Here is a 17,586-nt window from a genome sequence, read left to right on the forward strand (position 1 = left end):
CATCAAAAGTTTAAAAGGGGGGTTATCATTGAATATTGTTGTGCTCACAACATGCACGGTGAATTTGCTGCAGAAATGCAGGTTCTTCTGTTTGACAAAAAAAACTCCATCAAAGTTTGATTATTCTGGTCGAAGTCGAGCTATAATCTGAGCAATTACATATCATGGACCTTTAAAATCCCTATTGTCTTGAATTTTATTGCGGAGAGAGAATCTTCTAATTATTTTTGAGCTTCGATGTGGATGAGGAAAATCATGCCGACTGGAGAAAACGTAAGCTAGTGCTAATACGCGGAAATGGTGTGGGTTTGAAATCCATGCGTGCGGCGAAGGATAGGTATCATTTCACTATTGAAGCATTGGTCCGGTCTAGTTGGTTCGGATTGTTGGAACGTTGTTGGAACAGTTAGAATGATTTCCTTGAGAATGCACTAATTAGGTATTGACACAACTGTCGGTTAAGAACCCTGCTGGACAGGCTTGAGCTTCTCATTGGGCTAATAGCGAGTTATTTTTGTTTCTCGAAGATCCATTCTAGAAGTGCTTATGTTGGAATAATTATGGCACATGCACAGTCTTGGTTAGCTGTGCCACTGGCCTGCAGAGAGTGGAATATGTCGCATATAGCACTGGTAATCACTCTAGGTGATACTTGAGAAGTGTTCGGCAAATAGTGTGAGGTTGTTCAATGGCAAAATATTTTCACGGAATAGAACGAAAATCAGAAGGAACGATTGTAAATTCTCGGGGGCTATCATCTGCATACAAATTAAAGTATTAATCCAACCTGGGCGCCGTTCTTGCTCACGGTTGTTACTCTCCAACGATCCACAAATTCCATCACCGGATCACGATTTTGGATACCCTTGAACTTTTGCAAGATCCTGATGGTAGTTATCGCGATCTGTGTAACGCCAAGATCACTAGCCGGACACATTCGTGGTCCAGCCCCAAAGGATAAATTTATCCAACGATCAGGTTTGAAATCGCCTTCCCATCGCTCAGGACGCCATATTTCAGCATCTTCCCCCCAAAGATCCTTTCTTCGAGCCATTGACGCGAACCAAATTACAACTTTTACGCCTTTTTTGACAAAAATTGGAGAGGTTGCATTTGGCCCTCCACCTGTCGGAAGAACTGTGTCACGAAGCGCAATACGCTCATTAGCACTCACACCGGGATATAGTCTCATTGTTTCGTTGATGACACAGTTGAGATAACTTAAACTCTTCACAAGTTTAGGAGTGAGCTCTGCAGGTCCGATAGCTGATACCTCCTCTTGCAACTTCGTCCACGCCTGAGAGTTTCGTGCTAGATTAAAGAACATGTTCGTAAGGGGCGTCGCGATGGCATCGTGAACCGGAAGGAATAAGCCCAAAAGTTCGTCTCTAATCTTCACTCGATCTTGACCTAGATTTGCTAGTCCGTATGCCACTGAGTATTTTTGTTCCTCGCTGGTCGACACGACTTTATCCATTACTTTGTCGAGTATTTTATCAACAAAGTCTTGCGCATCCTTGCATGAAGACCAGAACTTAGGATCCCGAGATAGAAAATCCCAGAATGGCAACACCATTCTCATACCGACACCTTGTAAAGAGTAGTTGTAAGCGTCTAGAAATCTCATGGCATCTGCTGGAGTCTCTGGCAATAGGGTTAATGTCGATTCCCCAAATAAGATCTCAGAGGAGCTGTCAAGTGCTAGGCGGTCAAACAGCGGTTGTAGATCAACAGTGGAGCCATCTTCAGGAATCAAGGCCAGAAGCCGTGCAACGTGTTGCTCAAACATGTGTTGATGATGTGTGGCTCTTGCAAAGATCGGAGTGAGCACAGAACGATGAGCCTTCCACACTGCACCGTCGGTGGACATTAAGCCGTCGCCTGCCAAAGGTTTCAGCCCAAAAGACCTCATGGGACCGACGCCAAATGATTCAAAATCTGTTCCATATATAGCTTTAACATGTTCCGGTGCTTCAGTAACAATTTCGGAAACACCATACGGAAATGATTGAAACGTATGGCCATATTTTGAAAAGAGACCTCTGGCGATTGTATCACGAGATTGATTTTCATAAGTTTCTGTGAAGCGGCCATAGATTATATCAAGACCAAAGAATGGGTCTTTCTGAGGAATTGATCGCGGTGGCTGACATCCCTTTCGCAATCGATTGGTGCTTAGGTGACACCTTAAAGTACGAATTGCAAGTAGAAAAACTGTGCAGAGTAACAACAATGACGGATAACTCATATCGAATTTAGTGTAAAGTGCCATATTTAAAATCTCGGTGTCGAAATCAAGGGAGAAAAAGTGACGCTAGAATTGAGTGAAAAACTTCAAAGACTCTGACAGATTGAAGTAGAATTTGGGGGGATCGTAAAGTATCCCAACTTTGAGCAATCTCTAGGTTTATTGTGGATAGCATGGCTTTGCAAGCACCAAACTGTTACCAAAAAGCGAACTCATAACTACCTGGTAGCTATAATGCCAAAACAGCAACAAGCAGCCAACAACTACCAGGGGTTTGCAGAAACCTACGACCACTAATTTCACAGGGGTCGCGCAAGCGAATGTACGTACATATTAAATTACTGGAAGGGTCAAACAATTCTGAACTTCTAATTTTGTAATGATCAATCAAACCGTTGTGATTTGACACTGTACCAATTATTCTACTGGTACATTCGAAAGCGATTAAATTCTATTGAGAGTTCCAAGTGTTGTAGGCGTTTACCTAGTATCTTCCGGGCTTGAACACGAAACAAATGCAACAATAAGTTCAAGAACCAGCTAATTGTCTTTCATCTCCAAAGTGAACTTATTCTTTGTAGCGAAGCACTTTCATATGAATTTGATAATATTACTTTTTTTCTCTGAATCTCAAAAGACACCATGGCATCTTCACCAGTACTTTTAGCTGAGGATAGCTCGGCCAGAACATCGGAGAGCCCACAGCTCGTTGAAGGTTCTGCTCCTGAAGCCGAAAAAGTATCCGAGGAGATATCTTCTGCCAATGCCAATGCCACGACCGAAAGAGATAGAGATGCTGTAGCGGGAAACTCTACTCGAACAATCAATGGACTTTCCTGGAGTCTAGTGGTTGCTTGTATTTCATCATCAACCTTTTTGTTCGCCATAGACAACGCTATCGTCGCCGATATCCAGACGGCAATTGTCGAGGAATTCGATGAAGTAGGAAAGCTAACGTGGGTTTCGGTGGCTTTCATGCTGGGGGCGGCTGGAATAAACCTGATGTGGTCAGTAATCGAGATTATTTACACACTTCCTCATACTGACAGGTAGTGGTACATAGGGGAAAGGCATATGGTACATTTGACGCGAAGTATGTCTATATATTCACAACCTTGATTTTTGAGGTCGGCTCCGCAATATGTGGTGGTGCTCCCAACATGAACGCTCTTATTGTTGGCCGAGCTATATGCGGACTGGGAGGGATAGGAATGTATATCGGCGTCATGACTGTAATGTCGGAAAATGCATCAAAGACCGAGCGGCCAGTATATCTCGGGCTGATAGGTGTAAGTCGACTCCACTAAATTTCGATTTCCAATATACTAATCCGGAATCATCGTAGATACTTTGGGGTATTGGCACAGTGTGAGACTCAAACTCATTCAATCTCTCACATGAAGCTAACATATCCACAGGGTCGGCCCTTTCATAGGAGGGGCTTTCGCCGATAGCAGCGCCACATGGCGATGGGGATTCTATATCAACCTTTGTATTGGAGGAATCTTCGCGCCTGTATACGTATTTCTCATCCCGAACTCCAAACCCCGATCTACTTTGGGTCTTCTTGGTCGATGGATACAAATTGACTGGCTTGGTGCCTTACTTCTCTTGGGTGCCATTGCATGCTTGCTAATGGCCATTGCCTTCGGCGGACTACTATTTCCATGGAATTCTGGATCTATCATCGGTCTTTTCGTTACCGGTGGTATTCTGTTCATTGCATTGGCCATTCAGCAGTCATATGCGCTAGGAACAACCGAGGAACACAGATTGATTCCGATAGAATACCTTCAGTCAAAAGAGATAGTCATCCTCTTCATTGAGACAGCCTGCGCCGGAGCTGCAGTGTTCCTCCCAATATATTTCATCCCCATTTTCTTCGAAATCATCCACGGCGAGTCTGCATTAGGCTCAGGTCTCAAGCTCCTCCCATTCATTTTGGTCATGGTTACTATGACTTTTGTCAATGGTTTCACCCTATCAAAATGGGGCTACTATATGCCTTGGTATTTTGTATGTTCTGCTCTCCAAGTCATTGGTTCTGCGCTTCTCTTTACCATTGAAAGGGAAACTGCGGTCAGCGCCATCTATGGATATACTGTACTCATGGCATTTGTCGGCGGTTGGAGTCAGGCATCATTTACAGTTGCTCAATTCCTTGTCGCTCCCAAAGACATTCCGATTGTGACTGGTTTCTTGACGTGTGCCCAATCAGGTGGAGCAGCGCTATCACTAGCAATTGGCGACACTGTCTTCCTGAATACTGCACAGAGTGGTATCATGACTCTGCTTCCAAATCGAAGCTCGTCTGAAATTCAAGGACTTATCTCCGGTTTGGGAAATTCATTCTTCGAAACTTTAGATGAAGAAATACAAAACGCTATTCTGGACATCATTATGAGCAGCTTCAAGAAGCTTTTTGTCCTTCCCATTGCAGCTGGAGCTGTCGCGCTCGCCTTTTCAGTCTTCCTGAAAAGGCAGAAAATTGACGTCTCTTGAAAAGCTGAGGAGTACTTCCAGCGAACTACCTAGCATACTTGTTGCGGTCCGTCAATCGTACCAATGGCCAAATATGAAAAAAAAAATCGAACGTGTCAAAGAGTCAAGACTAGACACTTTTCTTTTAAGAAGCTTCAGGAATTCCTTTTCAATCTTTCTAATTTTAATTGATACAATTTGTGAAAATGGAAATTCTTAGATGAGTGTTTTGGGGATTTCTCTATTGGTACACATTAACAGTTTTATTTCGAGCCAGAGTTTATTCCTGATCTTGATTCGTATGGTCATAAATAATCGAATTTTTAGGTGTCATGTTTCGAAATCAAACATTTAAGTGAATATAAGAAGAGGGCAGACATAGGAAAAGAGAAGAGACGAAAACGAATAGTTACTAGAAATAAAGACAAAAAGGTTAATATCTCGACAACGATATCTGATATTTCAAACCTCAGATAGTATATATCAGATATATCAAGGTATTCATTGATACTGTAGACAAATTGTTGAACTAAGTACTAATCGCGAATTCTTGAAGCCATCTAGTCCTTATCTGGCGCTACTTCCAAATATGTGTATACACAAAGAGGGTAGCCATTATATTAGTCGATCGTTCCAAGCACCACTTAGTGTTTGGAGATCAATTTCCTATGCTTGCTATAATTTATATATTCAATGACTACTATTGTGACTTAATACTCCTTGGCAGTTACTTATTATCTTACTCCATGCTCGGAAGCTTCCAGTCTTAAAACGTACACTGCCCTTGCAAATCTTGATATCGAGAACTGTGCATTCTAGGATCAAGATTTAATCCTTCCTGTCATCATAAGGAAAGACTACTTTCCCTGTGTTTACCATGTCGGATCGCCATCTCGTGATGTAAGACCAACTGTTGGGAGTCGGAACCGGAGAGAAGAGCATCCGGTGCGGCACGAAAAGCATTACTATCTTCGTGATTGCCGCTCTAAGCTTATCAAATTCCGTCTCAACCCTCGTAGAAACTATAAAATCCACTTCACAGGTTGTTCCCCCGGGTTTGGAGAAGCACTCGTCCAAAACATTCTAGACCGAGGCGACAACGTCATTGCCACATTTCAAGGCTCGAAAGATCGCATTAAGTACTTGAAAGATGCCGGTGCAGCTACCTTGTCTCTGGATCTAACCGCTTCGCGATTTTGGTTTGATTGGGAAGAGTTCATCGTAAGCACGAACCTCGATCAACCTACAGCTACGATTGACTGGAGTGATAAGTATACCACGGTATTCATGACGTGGTAGCGAATTTGTATACTGCTCTGCGTTGTGAAAGAACTTGAAGCGAGACCTCACAACTGTTTCAACTCCGATCTGCAAGTCAAATACCCCTCCAACCTTTGCCACACTTCAATCCAATGACCCTTTAGACTCAAATATTTTTAGTCTTTCCATTCAGATTTGAGGACTAGCGGGTCTTCAGATGTGATCATTTCAAAAGACTTAAGTATAAATACTGCCGCAAGCTGATACTTTGTAATCTTCGCTCATCGGATAGCCGAGGACTCCAGCTAATTCCAACTCAATTGCTCCCTCTGAAGACATACTATTGAGTAACTGATCTTGATGGGATGATATGAATTCATGTAGTTCTGTGGCACCGGGAAAATATAGTAGAAGGGATAAAAAAAATAGTATCATGGCAATCAAAAAAGCGTTTTATTTGACCTCAATATCATAGCTATGAACGATAAACAATAATGGTATATGCCAAGACCCAAACCAGACTCCTCGCTAAATAGTAGAACAATAATTCAAAGACCAAGTAAAAAGAACTTATACTATGGGCTTGGGCCTCCATCAGGTAAAGCCGGCAAAGGTTTTTGCTCATTAACAGGCTCTTCTTGTGTAGGTGTTTGAAGGGATTGAGATTCCCTGATATCAGCAACACTTTGCCCTTCCAACGCATCGTGTTGAACACCCGAGTATGTGGAGTTCACCTCATCCATGGGATCGTGACTCTCAATATCACTAGGCGGGGGACTGGCCAGAGCAGTAGGATTTCTATCTCTGACACCCCTTTCTTTCGCGTCTGCAACTGACAGGAACGAGGCAGGCGAAGAATTGTGAGATCTAAGTGAAGGTCCGAATGATGAGGTGCGAAGAAGTTCATGTTCTTTAGATGCAGATAGCAAGGGGTTAGAATTCTGGTATTTCATAGTGATGCTTCTGCGAAGTCGAGAAAAGGTACCAGTTGTTGCTCCGGTTATGGTGCTGGGAGTTGCGTCGTCAAATGAACGTGGAGGAGTCAGCTCGTTATCAGAGCGGGAATATGTTGATATGGGTGTTGGAGGACCCCAACCTCTTGATCGGGAGCGCGAGTTGACAGATTCATCCGACGGCTGACGTCGATGGTGACCGGTCCACGCATTTACAGGGGAACTTGCATCACCGATGTAATCTTCGCGGTCCCGGGAGTTGTAACCCGGCATATCGATTGGACTTTCCATATTAGTGATGTTGCTGCTAATACGGGAACGCCGATTATGGAGAGAGAAGCCGAGAGGCTCAGTACTGGAGACACGAGAGAAAATCACGAGGCCAAGACACAGAAGAAGCAGTACAGATTGGATGATAGACATGCGCTTTTGAAAGACAACTTCATCAGCCAGGATATTGAGACGAGCACTAATAGCCAAAATTTCTCGACGGGATTCTTCTCGTTGACTTTCAAGTGAAATAACAGTCGATTGCCATATCTCATCATATTGTTGACGAAACACGCGGAGTTCCGTAAGAACCGTGCTATTGAGGTTTTCGAGAAAATCAGTTGTCTTTTGAAGTTGCCTTTTTTCGACTCTTAGGAAGGCTTCTCGAAGCATCTTTGATTGCTCTTCGATATACTTCAATGATAAAGTTGAGTTCGTTTCCAACAGCTGCAGACGTCTTGACACAGCCTTGAAAAAGCTCTCTTGGATAGTGGGTAAAGAGGCAGATCCAGAAGAAGTGTTTGTACCTCGCGTCTTATTTGTACTTGTCGCATCTTGAGATTTGTTAACTATAGTAGTCGTGGAACTTGTCGGGATAGTTGAATGTGAACTGTCGTGAGTTACCTTGGAGGATTCATGGGTTTCTTGTGTAAGTGACGTGCTTGCTAGGGATGCTTTATCCTCGGACAACGTTTGCTGTGCAGAAGGACCGGTGAAAGACAATGATGAGGATGTGATCCCCTTATCTGTGAAGGCAGTAGAAATCATCTCAGGTGATGGCGGAACTTTCATAGTAGTCTTGAATTTATATGACTCATTCTCCACCGCGGCTTGACTTGTGAGAATATGTTCCGGAGCATCTGAAGGATAGCACAAGTATAGAGATTGTATAGAAAGTAATTCAAATTCTCTGGCTATAGGTTTCTTCCAAGAAGAGGTTGGTGTTGGCGGTGGTTTAAGGTGCGTCTCCACTGGCAATTCTTCCCTTTGAACGTCTCGAGTAGTATATAATACTGTAGGCTCTGCCTGGTTACTCGCTGTTACACGCACAGCTTGCGTTTCAGTCGACGTCGCCTGAATGATTTCTGCTACAGCTTCTGGAACAAATCCTTCTTCGGGGTCCTCATCCGCTTCCTCGTCGTCATCATTGTTAGCTTCAGTATCCTTCCAACTTTCAAGCATGCGAGTGCCATGAACTCTCACGAGCGAGAGCGGGCAATAGTACTCCTTTCCGTAATGTGTCAAAAATTCGATGCGTATATACCTTGCCCAAATTTGCGGATTTTCTATTAAAAAGGCTTGTATTTCTCGGGAGTTACGAGCTTCATAGACACCTAAGTCTTTCCACTTGTCCGTCTTCACAGGCCATCGATCGCTAACACTAACTCTAAATGTTCTTAGCATGCTGGAGAAAAATTCATAATTGGCAAGAACTAGAGTATCGATCCATATATCTTCCTAATGATTGTTAGCAATGTGATTTCTGTTGCGGGGCAGCACAATTCATACCGAAAGCTCAATGACTAAAAACTTGTTCGGTGTTTTACATTCCGAAAGCATATAGGAATCCTTATTCTCTATCAACACAGCTTTTGAATTTTTTGCGCCTTGATGGGTCTTCAGAACAGTAGCACCGGCATCAAATGATGCATAGGAAAAACGCTCTTTACAGGTCTTGCCAGCATCCTTACTACGGTGTTCCTTTCGATGCCCAGAACCACTTTTCTCTTCTGGTGAATCCTGATTTGAACCCATGTCTTTATCTTCGGTCGTTCTTAAGGTTTGCTCAGCCCCTCCATTCCGGAAAGCACCAAAGTCCAAATCAATTTCCCCATCATCTCCAAGAGACTCAAGATTGTTTTGGAATGCTTCCGACTCTCTTTTTCTAGCTGCTTCCGCAGATCTTCGCTTGCCCAGATTCAAATCCTGCTGCCCAGCTTGCTCCAATGTTTGTTTCTTCCACTCTTCGAATGACAAAAATGAGGCATCATTAAGCTCTCCTTCATCGACAGTAGTCGGAGATTCCGTAGGAGACGGTATGTCTGGAGATGGGCTGGATGATTTAAGCTGAATGACGGATATACGACTTGTATCGCCCGTAATTTTAGCTTCGTCATTTGTTTGGGCAACAGACTCGCTGAAAGAAGATGTGTTCGATGTCGTGTCCGTTAGAACATCATTTTCATGGCTTTCAACAGTTCCAGCTGCACCGACAACATTTGTCTTTGTTGTTGGCGGAGAGTCCGTATTACTCCAGGATGAACGAAGGCATTGTTGAGGTAATACATCTGTTATGTAGTTGATCGTTCTAAACTCGCATGTTCCAGTAGTATTCGGGACATTGATTATAGGGCCTGTGCTGGCAGTGGTTGGCACACTGCTCGCGATTGTCCTGTTAGGTAGGCAGAAGAGGAATGAAAGCGCAGTTGTTGCCACGATATATCGATGACATGCGAAGACCATTCTGGCTCGGCGGCATAGTGTTTTGGACTGAAGGCGGGATGTTGAGGGGAAAGAATTAATGAATTAGCGACGATAAATTGCCACGGCGTACCGGAGGTAATAGTAATGCAAGTGCCAACTGCAGATTTGGGACAATGCACGCACAAGAAGTTTTGTGGATTCAATTGTGCGGTGAGTAAAATACAACAGAGCAAAACATAATTTTTCTTTGATTCCTTGTTTCTTCCTGCTATTCGTTTCCTGTTCGAAGGTCTGGTTAAACTCACCGTTAAAGCTAGATCTAGAAGCGGACATTCCTCCTTTGGTTTTGATTGGTTTTATCAGTCCTGTCTGCACGTGATCCTTTCAAATTATTAAGACCTTCAATCTTTCTCCACAATGATGCATGAACTTTGACCACGATAGTCTACGTAAGAAGTGGGATGTTTTTAACGCTATTTTCACGATACAGAGCTTTCCACAATTCAAGATAGTGGGGTGTATTTACTTGATGCAAGTACAACAGTGAAACATTTCTGCGCTATCAGACATGCTAATCGTATGGCAATATGTATGCTATGTTGTCACGGGCCTCAGCTCTCTCATTCATTACTTTGCCCCTCCCTATGGCCTGGGTAAGACACCCCTCCATGCATGACTACAATGGTTCGACCTCCCTCTCTAGCCATCTCATAGTGAGCTCATCTCCCTTGAAGAAGTCTTTAGTTTTAGAATAAATATCAGCATGATACTCGTTCAACCAGTGCTTTTCTTTTCGGGTCAGGAGAGTCTCATCAATAAGTTTCCGGCAGTATGGCACCATTGTGACATGCTCAAAGCCCAAATATGGCTTTTCGCCAAATTGGTGCTTCGTCTCAACCTCCTTCACCATGATAATGTTTTCAATTCGGATGCCGAAAGAGCCATCCTCGTAATACCCAGGTTCGTTGGAGATGACGTTTCCAGGTGCTAGTGGGACTTCCGAATATTGAATCCTGGTCCCGATTCCTATTGGTCCTTCGTGAACATTCAAAAAAGAACCAACTCCGTGGCCTGTTCCATGCCTGTAGTCCAAGCCTTCTTCCTGTTTGTATTTTAGCATCATAAGAGCGATATTGAGTGATTGGACTTACCCAGAGGAACTGTCTAGCAAGGACGTCGAGAGCAAATCCGCTAGTTCCTTTAGGGAAAATGGCGACATCTAAAGCAATGTTACCTTTCAGAACTAAAGTATAAGCCTTCTTTTCCATTTCTGTTGGCTCGCCAAAATGTAGTGTACGAGTGGTGTCAGTAGTGCCGTCAAAATACTGGGCGCCAGAATCACATAAATAAACAGCTTTTGGATCGATTATTGAGCAGTTGCCGGGCTCAGGCTTGTAATGAATGACTGCTGCATTAGGTCCAGTGGAGGATATCGTGTCAAAAGATAGCCCAACAAAATTCTTCTGCTTTGACCGTAATTGCTCGAGTTTGTCAGCCGCGGTCACTTCATCCATCTCTACTTTTTCGACTACGAGCTGATGCTCGAGCCATGCAAAGTACTCGATAAGTGCTGCTCCATCTCTAACATGACAAGCTCTCATTCCTTCTAGTTCCGTCTCATTTTTGACAGATTTAGCGTCACCGATTGGGCTTCGCACTTCATCGACCTTTGCATCACCACCAAGAGCGCGTTTTAGTGCCCATGATGCCCTGCTTGAGACTAGGAACTTCTTGACTTTGGCGTCTTCTGCATCCAGAGATTGGCTCAAGACCTCAACGTCGCCAAATATCTTTGAATAGTCTCTAACGGAAACTCCGTTTTCATTGAGATGCGCCGTGCATTCATCACTTAATTTGCTTGAATCCACATATAAAGTGGCGGATGAAGATGTGACCGAAGCGTAAGAGAAGAAAACTGGGTTGTAAGGGATATCATTTCCACGCAGATTAAATAGCCAAGCTATTTCATCTAACATGGATACAATAATACCGGAGCTCTTTTTCTTCAGCAATTCCTTTCGGAGATCTTCGAGTTTTGTCTTGACGTCTTTCCCGGCAAATTTGCGGGCCAGAACCTTGACGGGCTCCTTCGGTCTGGATGGACGACTATCTCCCCAAACAAGGTCCACCAGATTTTCTTCCACGGCAACTAAGTCATTTCTACCACAATCAAATCAGCATCTTCCATATAAAGTATAGAACAGAGACAGCCCTCTATGAATTATGAAAGCAATGGATGTGTTATGCTTACCCGCCACGCTTTTTAATCTTCTCGGTGAGTTTTCGAGCGTCAGATGCAGACATGATAGTAGGATCAACACCGACCACTTTTCCATTCTCGGACTGTTCAGCAGCCCATTCTTGCCACGTTGGTACATCTTGTAGACCTTGTTTTAAAAGGAGCCAATTGTCTAAGTTATCATGATTAGTCTCCAAGTGATCAGTAGCCCTAAGAGAATGCCAGCATGATAGATGCCAGCTTTCCATGGGACTGAAGTCAAACCAATTTACTTACTATCAAGCTGGCGTGAGGCCTGGTTGAAATATCGACCTATAAGAAACTTAGTGGAGTCTCTACGCAGACCAAATTTCATGACCTACCATCCGTGGCTAAAGCAGCTTTCTCCAGAGTCACTACTGCACATCCGGCTGATCCTGAAAACCCTGATATAAATTCCCTTCGCGCATCGCACGCTGCAATGTATTCGGAGCTGTGGCTATCTTCCGAGGGAACGACTATATGATGGTTAGGCAGAGTTGATACATGGAGGAATGGCCACTAGGTGACTTACATACTGTAGACATCGACCTTGTTCTTTTTCATAAGCTCCCGCAACCCCGCCAAGCGCTCCGTTGTATTGATGCTCTCCATATCTGTTTCTAAGACCTCGTCAACTCCAAGCCTCAATCAAGAGAGCACTCCTCGGATCTGCAATGCACGTACTGGCAAAACTGGACGAATATCGAATGCGAGTGTTGAGAGATTGTGCGAATGGGTGAAAGGAGCTACAAGAACGAATTCCACGTAAGCAACTATTTAAGGGACGGAAGTATCGCATTGGGTTTCCCAAGACGGTAGGTCGTGGAACGGAAATGAGTGGTCAAAGAAGATGGGGCAGATAACAGCGAGGCTCGGTGTAACGTGAAAGAAGGTATGAAATTTGTAGATCGGAGTCAAGAAACTTATTAGGTAACACAACAGTCTTTGTAATTTGATTGTTGAATATCTACTTACTCGAGTACTATCTTTCTTTATTGGAATAAACTGTTTGAGCCTCTTGTGTACGAATGATTCCAATGAGTGTATTCTTCACTGTACCATTTGATGTGCTACAAGTAGACATGTAGAACATTTAGTCATGGAATCATCTGGTGAGGCTACCACCCCGAGGCTACTGGTGGGCTGAGGTGGGGTTAACAATATCTTATCGAACAACCACGTGACAAACAACCCAACACCACCAAATTTCCAAATGGAAGCGACTCAACCTACAACAACATAAGATAGATTGCAGGTTCAAAATTGCTACAATATTCCCCAAAATAAAATGTTCCAGCTGTAGACGCTTCTTGAGATTTCTCTCTTTATTCTACCAGACCAAGAAGTGATAAAACATAACCAACATTAATTGTCTTTAATAGCGAGGATCAATCAATTGTTTTCTATCCACTTTGCACACTTTGCAAGGCTTGTGATGGCCTGCTTGCTACCGCTATCAAAAAGGCTGACCCAAAGATTCACCGGCCATAACAAAACAAACAATTTACAGCATAAAATCTTGCAGATTTCTTTCCCTTCCACATCATAGATCCCCAGAATCTGATTTGAAGAATCACTCGAAATTATAACCTCGATATCTTTTGGCTACGGTCATGTATCAAGTTCAAGCTTCCTCCTAATCCGTCTTACTTTTAGATCGCGTGTGCTTCCGTTTTTGCTTGATTGGTACACAAACGATACCCTTTCAAAAGGATATGGCGACCGAAACGTTACCTTCATCACTTGATGAGGTAGAAGCTGTAAGTTCATCTTTTCCCATAATGACTTATGATAGTGAAGTGGCTTGAAGACGATGGATATTTTGTTTAACAAAATTTTGCTGAAAATGGAATGTCACGAGATCAGTCAAGATATCTTTTACTAGCAAACACGCAACCACCTTGTAATGTTCGATATGTAATCTAGAAGACTTGCTGATTGGACTATAGCTCGTTCATCAACTATACAAGGCTGGTCCTCCTCAACAGGTTTCGAAAATTCAAGAAACTCTTCAAAAGCTACAGCGTTCTCCTGCTGGTTGGGAGCTGGCCAATGGCCTACTGGGCAGCAACTCGGAAAATGTCAAATTCTTTGGGGCATTAACATTCACTATCAAACTCAACACAGATTCGTACGTAGGCTGGCCCCTAATTTTTTTCAGTTTCTTGTTGACTTTTACTGATGTCTTCATTCTAGACAATCTCTAAAGGATGATGATGCACAAATTGTGCTACAACAGATCATTGGATGGCTTATTAAATGTTTGAATTCCGGCTGCGGACCACTTGTCGTCAGAAAACTATGCACAACATTGGTCACTTATTTCCTTCATTTCTCTGGCTCTTGGGCTCGTTGCATTTCTCATCTCACATACTGCCTTTGCCTTGGCGAGGCCGTTCCTTATCATAAAATCGAGGATGCTCCTACTATGGCGGTCCTTGCACAGAATCTACCAGATGACAAAAGTCTGGCGATACTGTGGTTCTCAGCTACCTTGGTAGAAGAAGTTGGAAAAACAGATTCAAATTCAATGAAGCAGTGGGTACATCTCTTCTCTACAATCAAGCCAGTTGCTAATATTCCTTAGACATAAATTTCACGAATATGTGGTTCAGAATGTTGAAGACATTGTGACTATATTGACAAAGGGCATTGTAAACACAACAGGGGTTCCTATAAACACAAAGGTTCGCCAGGAATCAATGAAATGTTTTCAGGTTAGTCTTCGATTTTTCTTCACTACAGCCATTTGCATCGCCGTAGGCATCGCCATTGCACAAGTAATATATTGAATGGCCAAGGTATGCTGAAGTATCTAAAGGCTGTTCCTTGGATCGCATTTGAAAGCCTTATGAGATCAACAGGTTATTCGAATTGACCCATATAGCTCGATTTTTGGACAGAACCAAACAGCTTCAATTGTGCCAAAGCATGTTCAACACCTCAAGAATCATTTGGGCGCCCTTTTCAGAATCAATACTAACATGAATAGTCATGGGTTCTTTACTCTCATCGTGCATTTCTCGATGCTGCCATTGTTCTTGATCCTTTAAGAACTCTAACTCAGCCTGCATTGATGCTAATCATCGATAATGATTTATATGAAATCACCGTGGAGCTGTTTGCAGACATTCTAGCCAACTACTCGTCCTTTCTTTCCGAGAATGACTTCACGATGCTTTACGATCTCTTCAGTAGCTCTTGGGCACAGGAAAGATATGCCAAATTGATCCAAGGCGATTTTGACTTTGATTCAGTGCAGTTCGGTCAATTCTTATTAAGCTTTGGCGATGCCACGGTACAAGATCTAGCCCAAAACATCTCGACGGATTCTCGAAGTCAGCAGATACTTTCAGCTCTTGTAGGACTACTTGGCGCTGATGGTTATATCGTCAATGAAGACAAGATATTCGTCCCAGCAGTAGAATTCTGGGCTGTCTATCTAGAAACTGTACTCGACTTATCATACAACGTGGATGCTTCGCCTCCTTGGCTACCAGCAGCGCGATCAGTGCTGATGCAAGCAATCGAGAAATGCTGGCAAAAAATGCAATTCCCTCCCAAACATGAATTCAGTTCGTGGGATTCAAATGAGCGCGCTGCCTTCAAAGACGCCCGAAGAGACGTGGGAGACTTAATACAACAATCATGCATGTTACTTGGATTACCACTTGTTTCTAGCTTCGTTGACCTCATCTTGAAATCGGTTGAGAAAGGAAATGCTTGGGGTGAACTCGAAGCCTCATTGACCTGCTTAGCTGAGTTTCAGGACTATATAAAGGAGGAGTCAGATGAATACTTGGACAAAGTTTTTGGGTCACCACTTTTCTCTATGCTTACAAGGTCTGACTCAACTGTTCCTTCACGCACAAGGCAGGCGTTCCTCATGGTCATCAATGGCTATCCAGAGTACTTTGAACGTCATACACAACATCTTCCGAGCGCCCTTAATCTTATGTTCAGCATGCTGCATTCACCAACGTTGGCCAGAGTAACATCAAAGTCGATCGCGATGCTCTGTTCATCGTGCCGAAAAGTACTTGTCCCTGAACTTGCGGCGTTTCTACAGCAATATAGTGAGATTAATCGAGAGAACTCTGTGGAAAGTTATGCGAAAGAGGGTGTCATTGGTGCTATTGCATCTATTATCGAAGCAATGCCGAACGATGAATCAAAGCTGGACCCTCTTAGACAATTATTGGAATTTGTTCAAAGGGACCACGAACGAAGCCTTCATTTATTGAGCACACAATTCACAAATGCGGCCTCAAATACACAAGTGCCGGATGGCCAAGTAGCTGCTGACGAAGTTGAACTCACTGCTATACGATGTCTGATAAGTATCGGAAAGGGTCTTCAAGTACCAGCTGATACCCCTGTTGATCTTAACACCAGTGAAAATAATTATTCATACTGGAAGAATGGCAATGGAAGAGGAATTCAAGTACAGGTTCTGAACATTCTTACCGCAGCCAACGAAGCTTTCCCTGGCCATGGTGAGGTAACAGAGGAAATCTCACATGTTTTCCGTACGGGCTTGGTTGAAACTGATGGGCCATTTGCTTTCCCTCCTGAGGATGTCGCCAAGTAAGTTGCTTCTTAGCATGTTATGGTAAGATTTTTCAATGCTAACTCGATGACTTAGATTCATCTTCAGATCAAATTATCAGACACCTCGTGTTATCACAGTCATCAACACCGCCTGCTCACTCATTAATTCATGTAACACAACATTAGATGAGCGCAATAATCAGGTTTCAAGTGCCTTGTTGACATGGGTCTCTGGATTGATGGAAGCTATAAATCACGGTACGTCCTTGTGTTCGAATTCGCAGTTTCATAACACAATTTATCAAAAAGGAAGAGAACAATTTATGCTAACAAATTACAGAGCCCAGCAATGACCCAGAGATCTCGCAACCAAGCATAGAGTTCCTCCACCGTCTAATCTCCACCCCCAAAAATCTCCACATTCTCCTGAATCATGAGCCCAAATCCTCACTCGAACACATTTTCATGTTTACCCTCAAAGCCCTCACAGGCCGCGATCCCCTGCCTAAACAAAGCGCCGCTGAATTTTGGGTAAGTTACATCCTACTAATCATTCTAATTCTCTCTCTCGAATTAATTAAAAAATCAAAAACTCAAAGACTAACCCTAATCCAGGCCTCATTCGTCTCCCTCCCTACCAACAACCCCGATACCCACGTCCAACAAGCCATCACCAACGCTCTTCAACATCTCGGACCACTCCTGGCCCAAGCCCTCATCTACAACATGGGTGGCGCAGCCGCTCGCAGCGAACTCGACAAACTTTCGGATCCGCTGCGAAAACTGGTTGTGAGTCAGGTGCGAGCAAAGAGTTGGTTGGAAGCTGCGTTGATGGATGGGAACTTTCCGAGTGATAAGGTCGATCAGAAGGAGAAAATGGTATTTTTGACTAAGGTTATGAAGTAAGTTTTGCTGATTCCGATGTTTGTTATAAGAGTGAAGTTGTGAGCTAACTTTGTGAAGTCTTCGTGGTGCACGGGGAACAAATTCGGTGGTGAGAGAATTCTGGTTAGCGTGTCGAGGATCAAATTTTGCATATGTTTCTTGAGGTTGCGGTTGGGAAGAAGGGGTAGATGGACATGACCGGGACGTGGATGAATGAATATTTGGATGGCGCGAAGAGAGGAACTATTCTACAA

The 17,586-nt window shown here is 43.4% G+C and overlaps 5 protein-coding genes across 5 annotated transcripts; 2 read left to right on the forward strand and 3 right to left on the reverse strand.

Annotated features, from left to right (window-relative positions):
- Window positions 1–769: 769 nt before the first annotated feature.
- Window positions 770–2,272, reverse strand: EAE98_009166 (uncharacterized protein; the record flags this gene model as incomplete). The annotated part of the gene is made up of 1 exon (XM_038956787.1): window positions 770–2,272. The coding sequence occupies one exon, from the start codon at window positions 2,270–2,272 to the stop codon at window positions 770–772; it is 1,503 nt and encodes a 500-aa protein (XP_038806853.1).
- Window positions 2,273–2,890: 618 nt separating this feature from the next.
- On the forward strand, window positions 2,891–4,750 carry EAE98_009167 (uncharacterized protein; the record flags this gene model as incomplete). Its single annotated transcript, XM_038956788.1, has 4 exons — window positions 2,891–3,255; window positions 3,312–3,537; window positions 3,594–3,616; window positions 3,667–4,750. 4 exons carry the CDS (start codon window positions 2,891–2,893, stop codon window positions 4,748–4,750), a joined length of 1,698 nt encoding a protein of 565 aa, XP_038806854.1.
- A 1,814-nt stretch (window positions 4,751–6,564) lies between these two features.
- On the reverse strand, window positions 6,565–9,675 carry EAE98_009168 (uncharacterized protein; the record flags this gene model as incomplete). Its single annotated transcript, XM_038956789.1, has 2 exons — window positions 6,565–8,670; window positions 8,722–9,675. 2 exons carry the CDS (start codon window positions 9,673–9,675, stop codon window positions 6,565–6,567), a joined length of 3,060 nt encoding a protein of 1,019 aa, XP_038806855.1.
- A 637-nt stretch (window positions 9,676–10,312) lies between these two features.
- On the reverse strand, window positions 10,313–12,695 carry EAE98_009169 (uncharacterized protein; the record flags this gene model as incomplete). The annotated part of the gene is made up of 7 exons (XM_038956790.1): window positions 10,313–10,738; window positions 10,788–11,796; window positions 11,888–12,047; window positions 12,152–12,187; window positions 12,238–12,372; window positions 12,433–12,516; window positions 12,581–12,695. The coding sequence occupies 7 exons, from the start codon at window positions 12,693–12,695 to the stop codon at window positions 10,313–10,315; spliced, it is 1,965 nt and encodes a 654-aa protein (XP_038806856.1).
- Window positions 12,696–13,611: 916 nt separating this feature from the next.
- Window positions 13,612–17,495, forward strand: EAE98_009170 (uncharacterized protein; the record flags this gene model as incomplete). The annotated part of the gene is made up of 9 exons (XM_038956791.1): window positions 13,612–13,656; window positions 13,846–14,027; window positions 14,093–14,434; window positions 14,484–14,613; window positions 14,889–16,483; window positions 16,542–16,705; window positions 16,788–16,978; window positions 17,063–17,349; window positions 17,411–17,495. The coding sequence occupies 9 exons, from the start codon at window positions 13,612–13,614 to the stop codon at window positions 17,493–17,495; spliced, it is 3,021 nt and encodes a 1,006-aa protein (XP_038806857.1).
- Window positions 17,496–17,586: the final 91 nt, after the last annotated feature.

The sequence above is a fragment of the Botrytis deweyae genome, assembly GCF_014898535.1.
Source record: "Botrytis deweyae strain B1 chromosome Unknown BDEW_026, whole genome shotgun sequence".
Taxonomy (NCBI): domain Eukaryota; kingdom Fungi; phylum Ascomycota; class Leotiomycetes; order Helotiales; family Sclerotiniaceae; genus Botrytis; species Botrytis deweyae.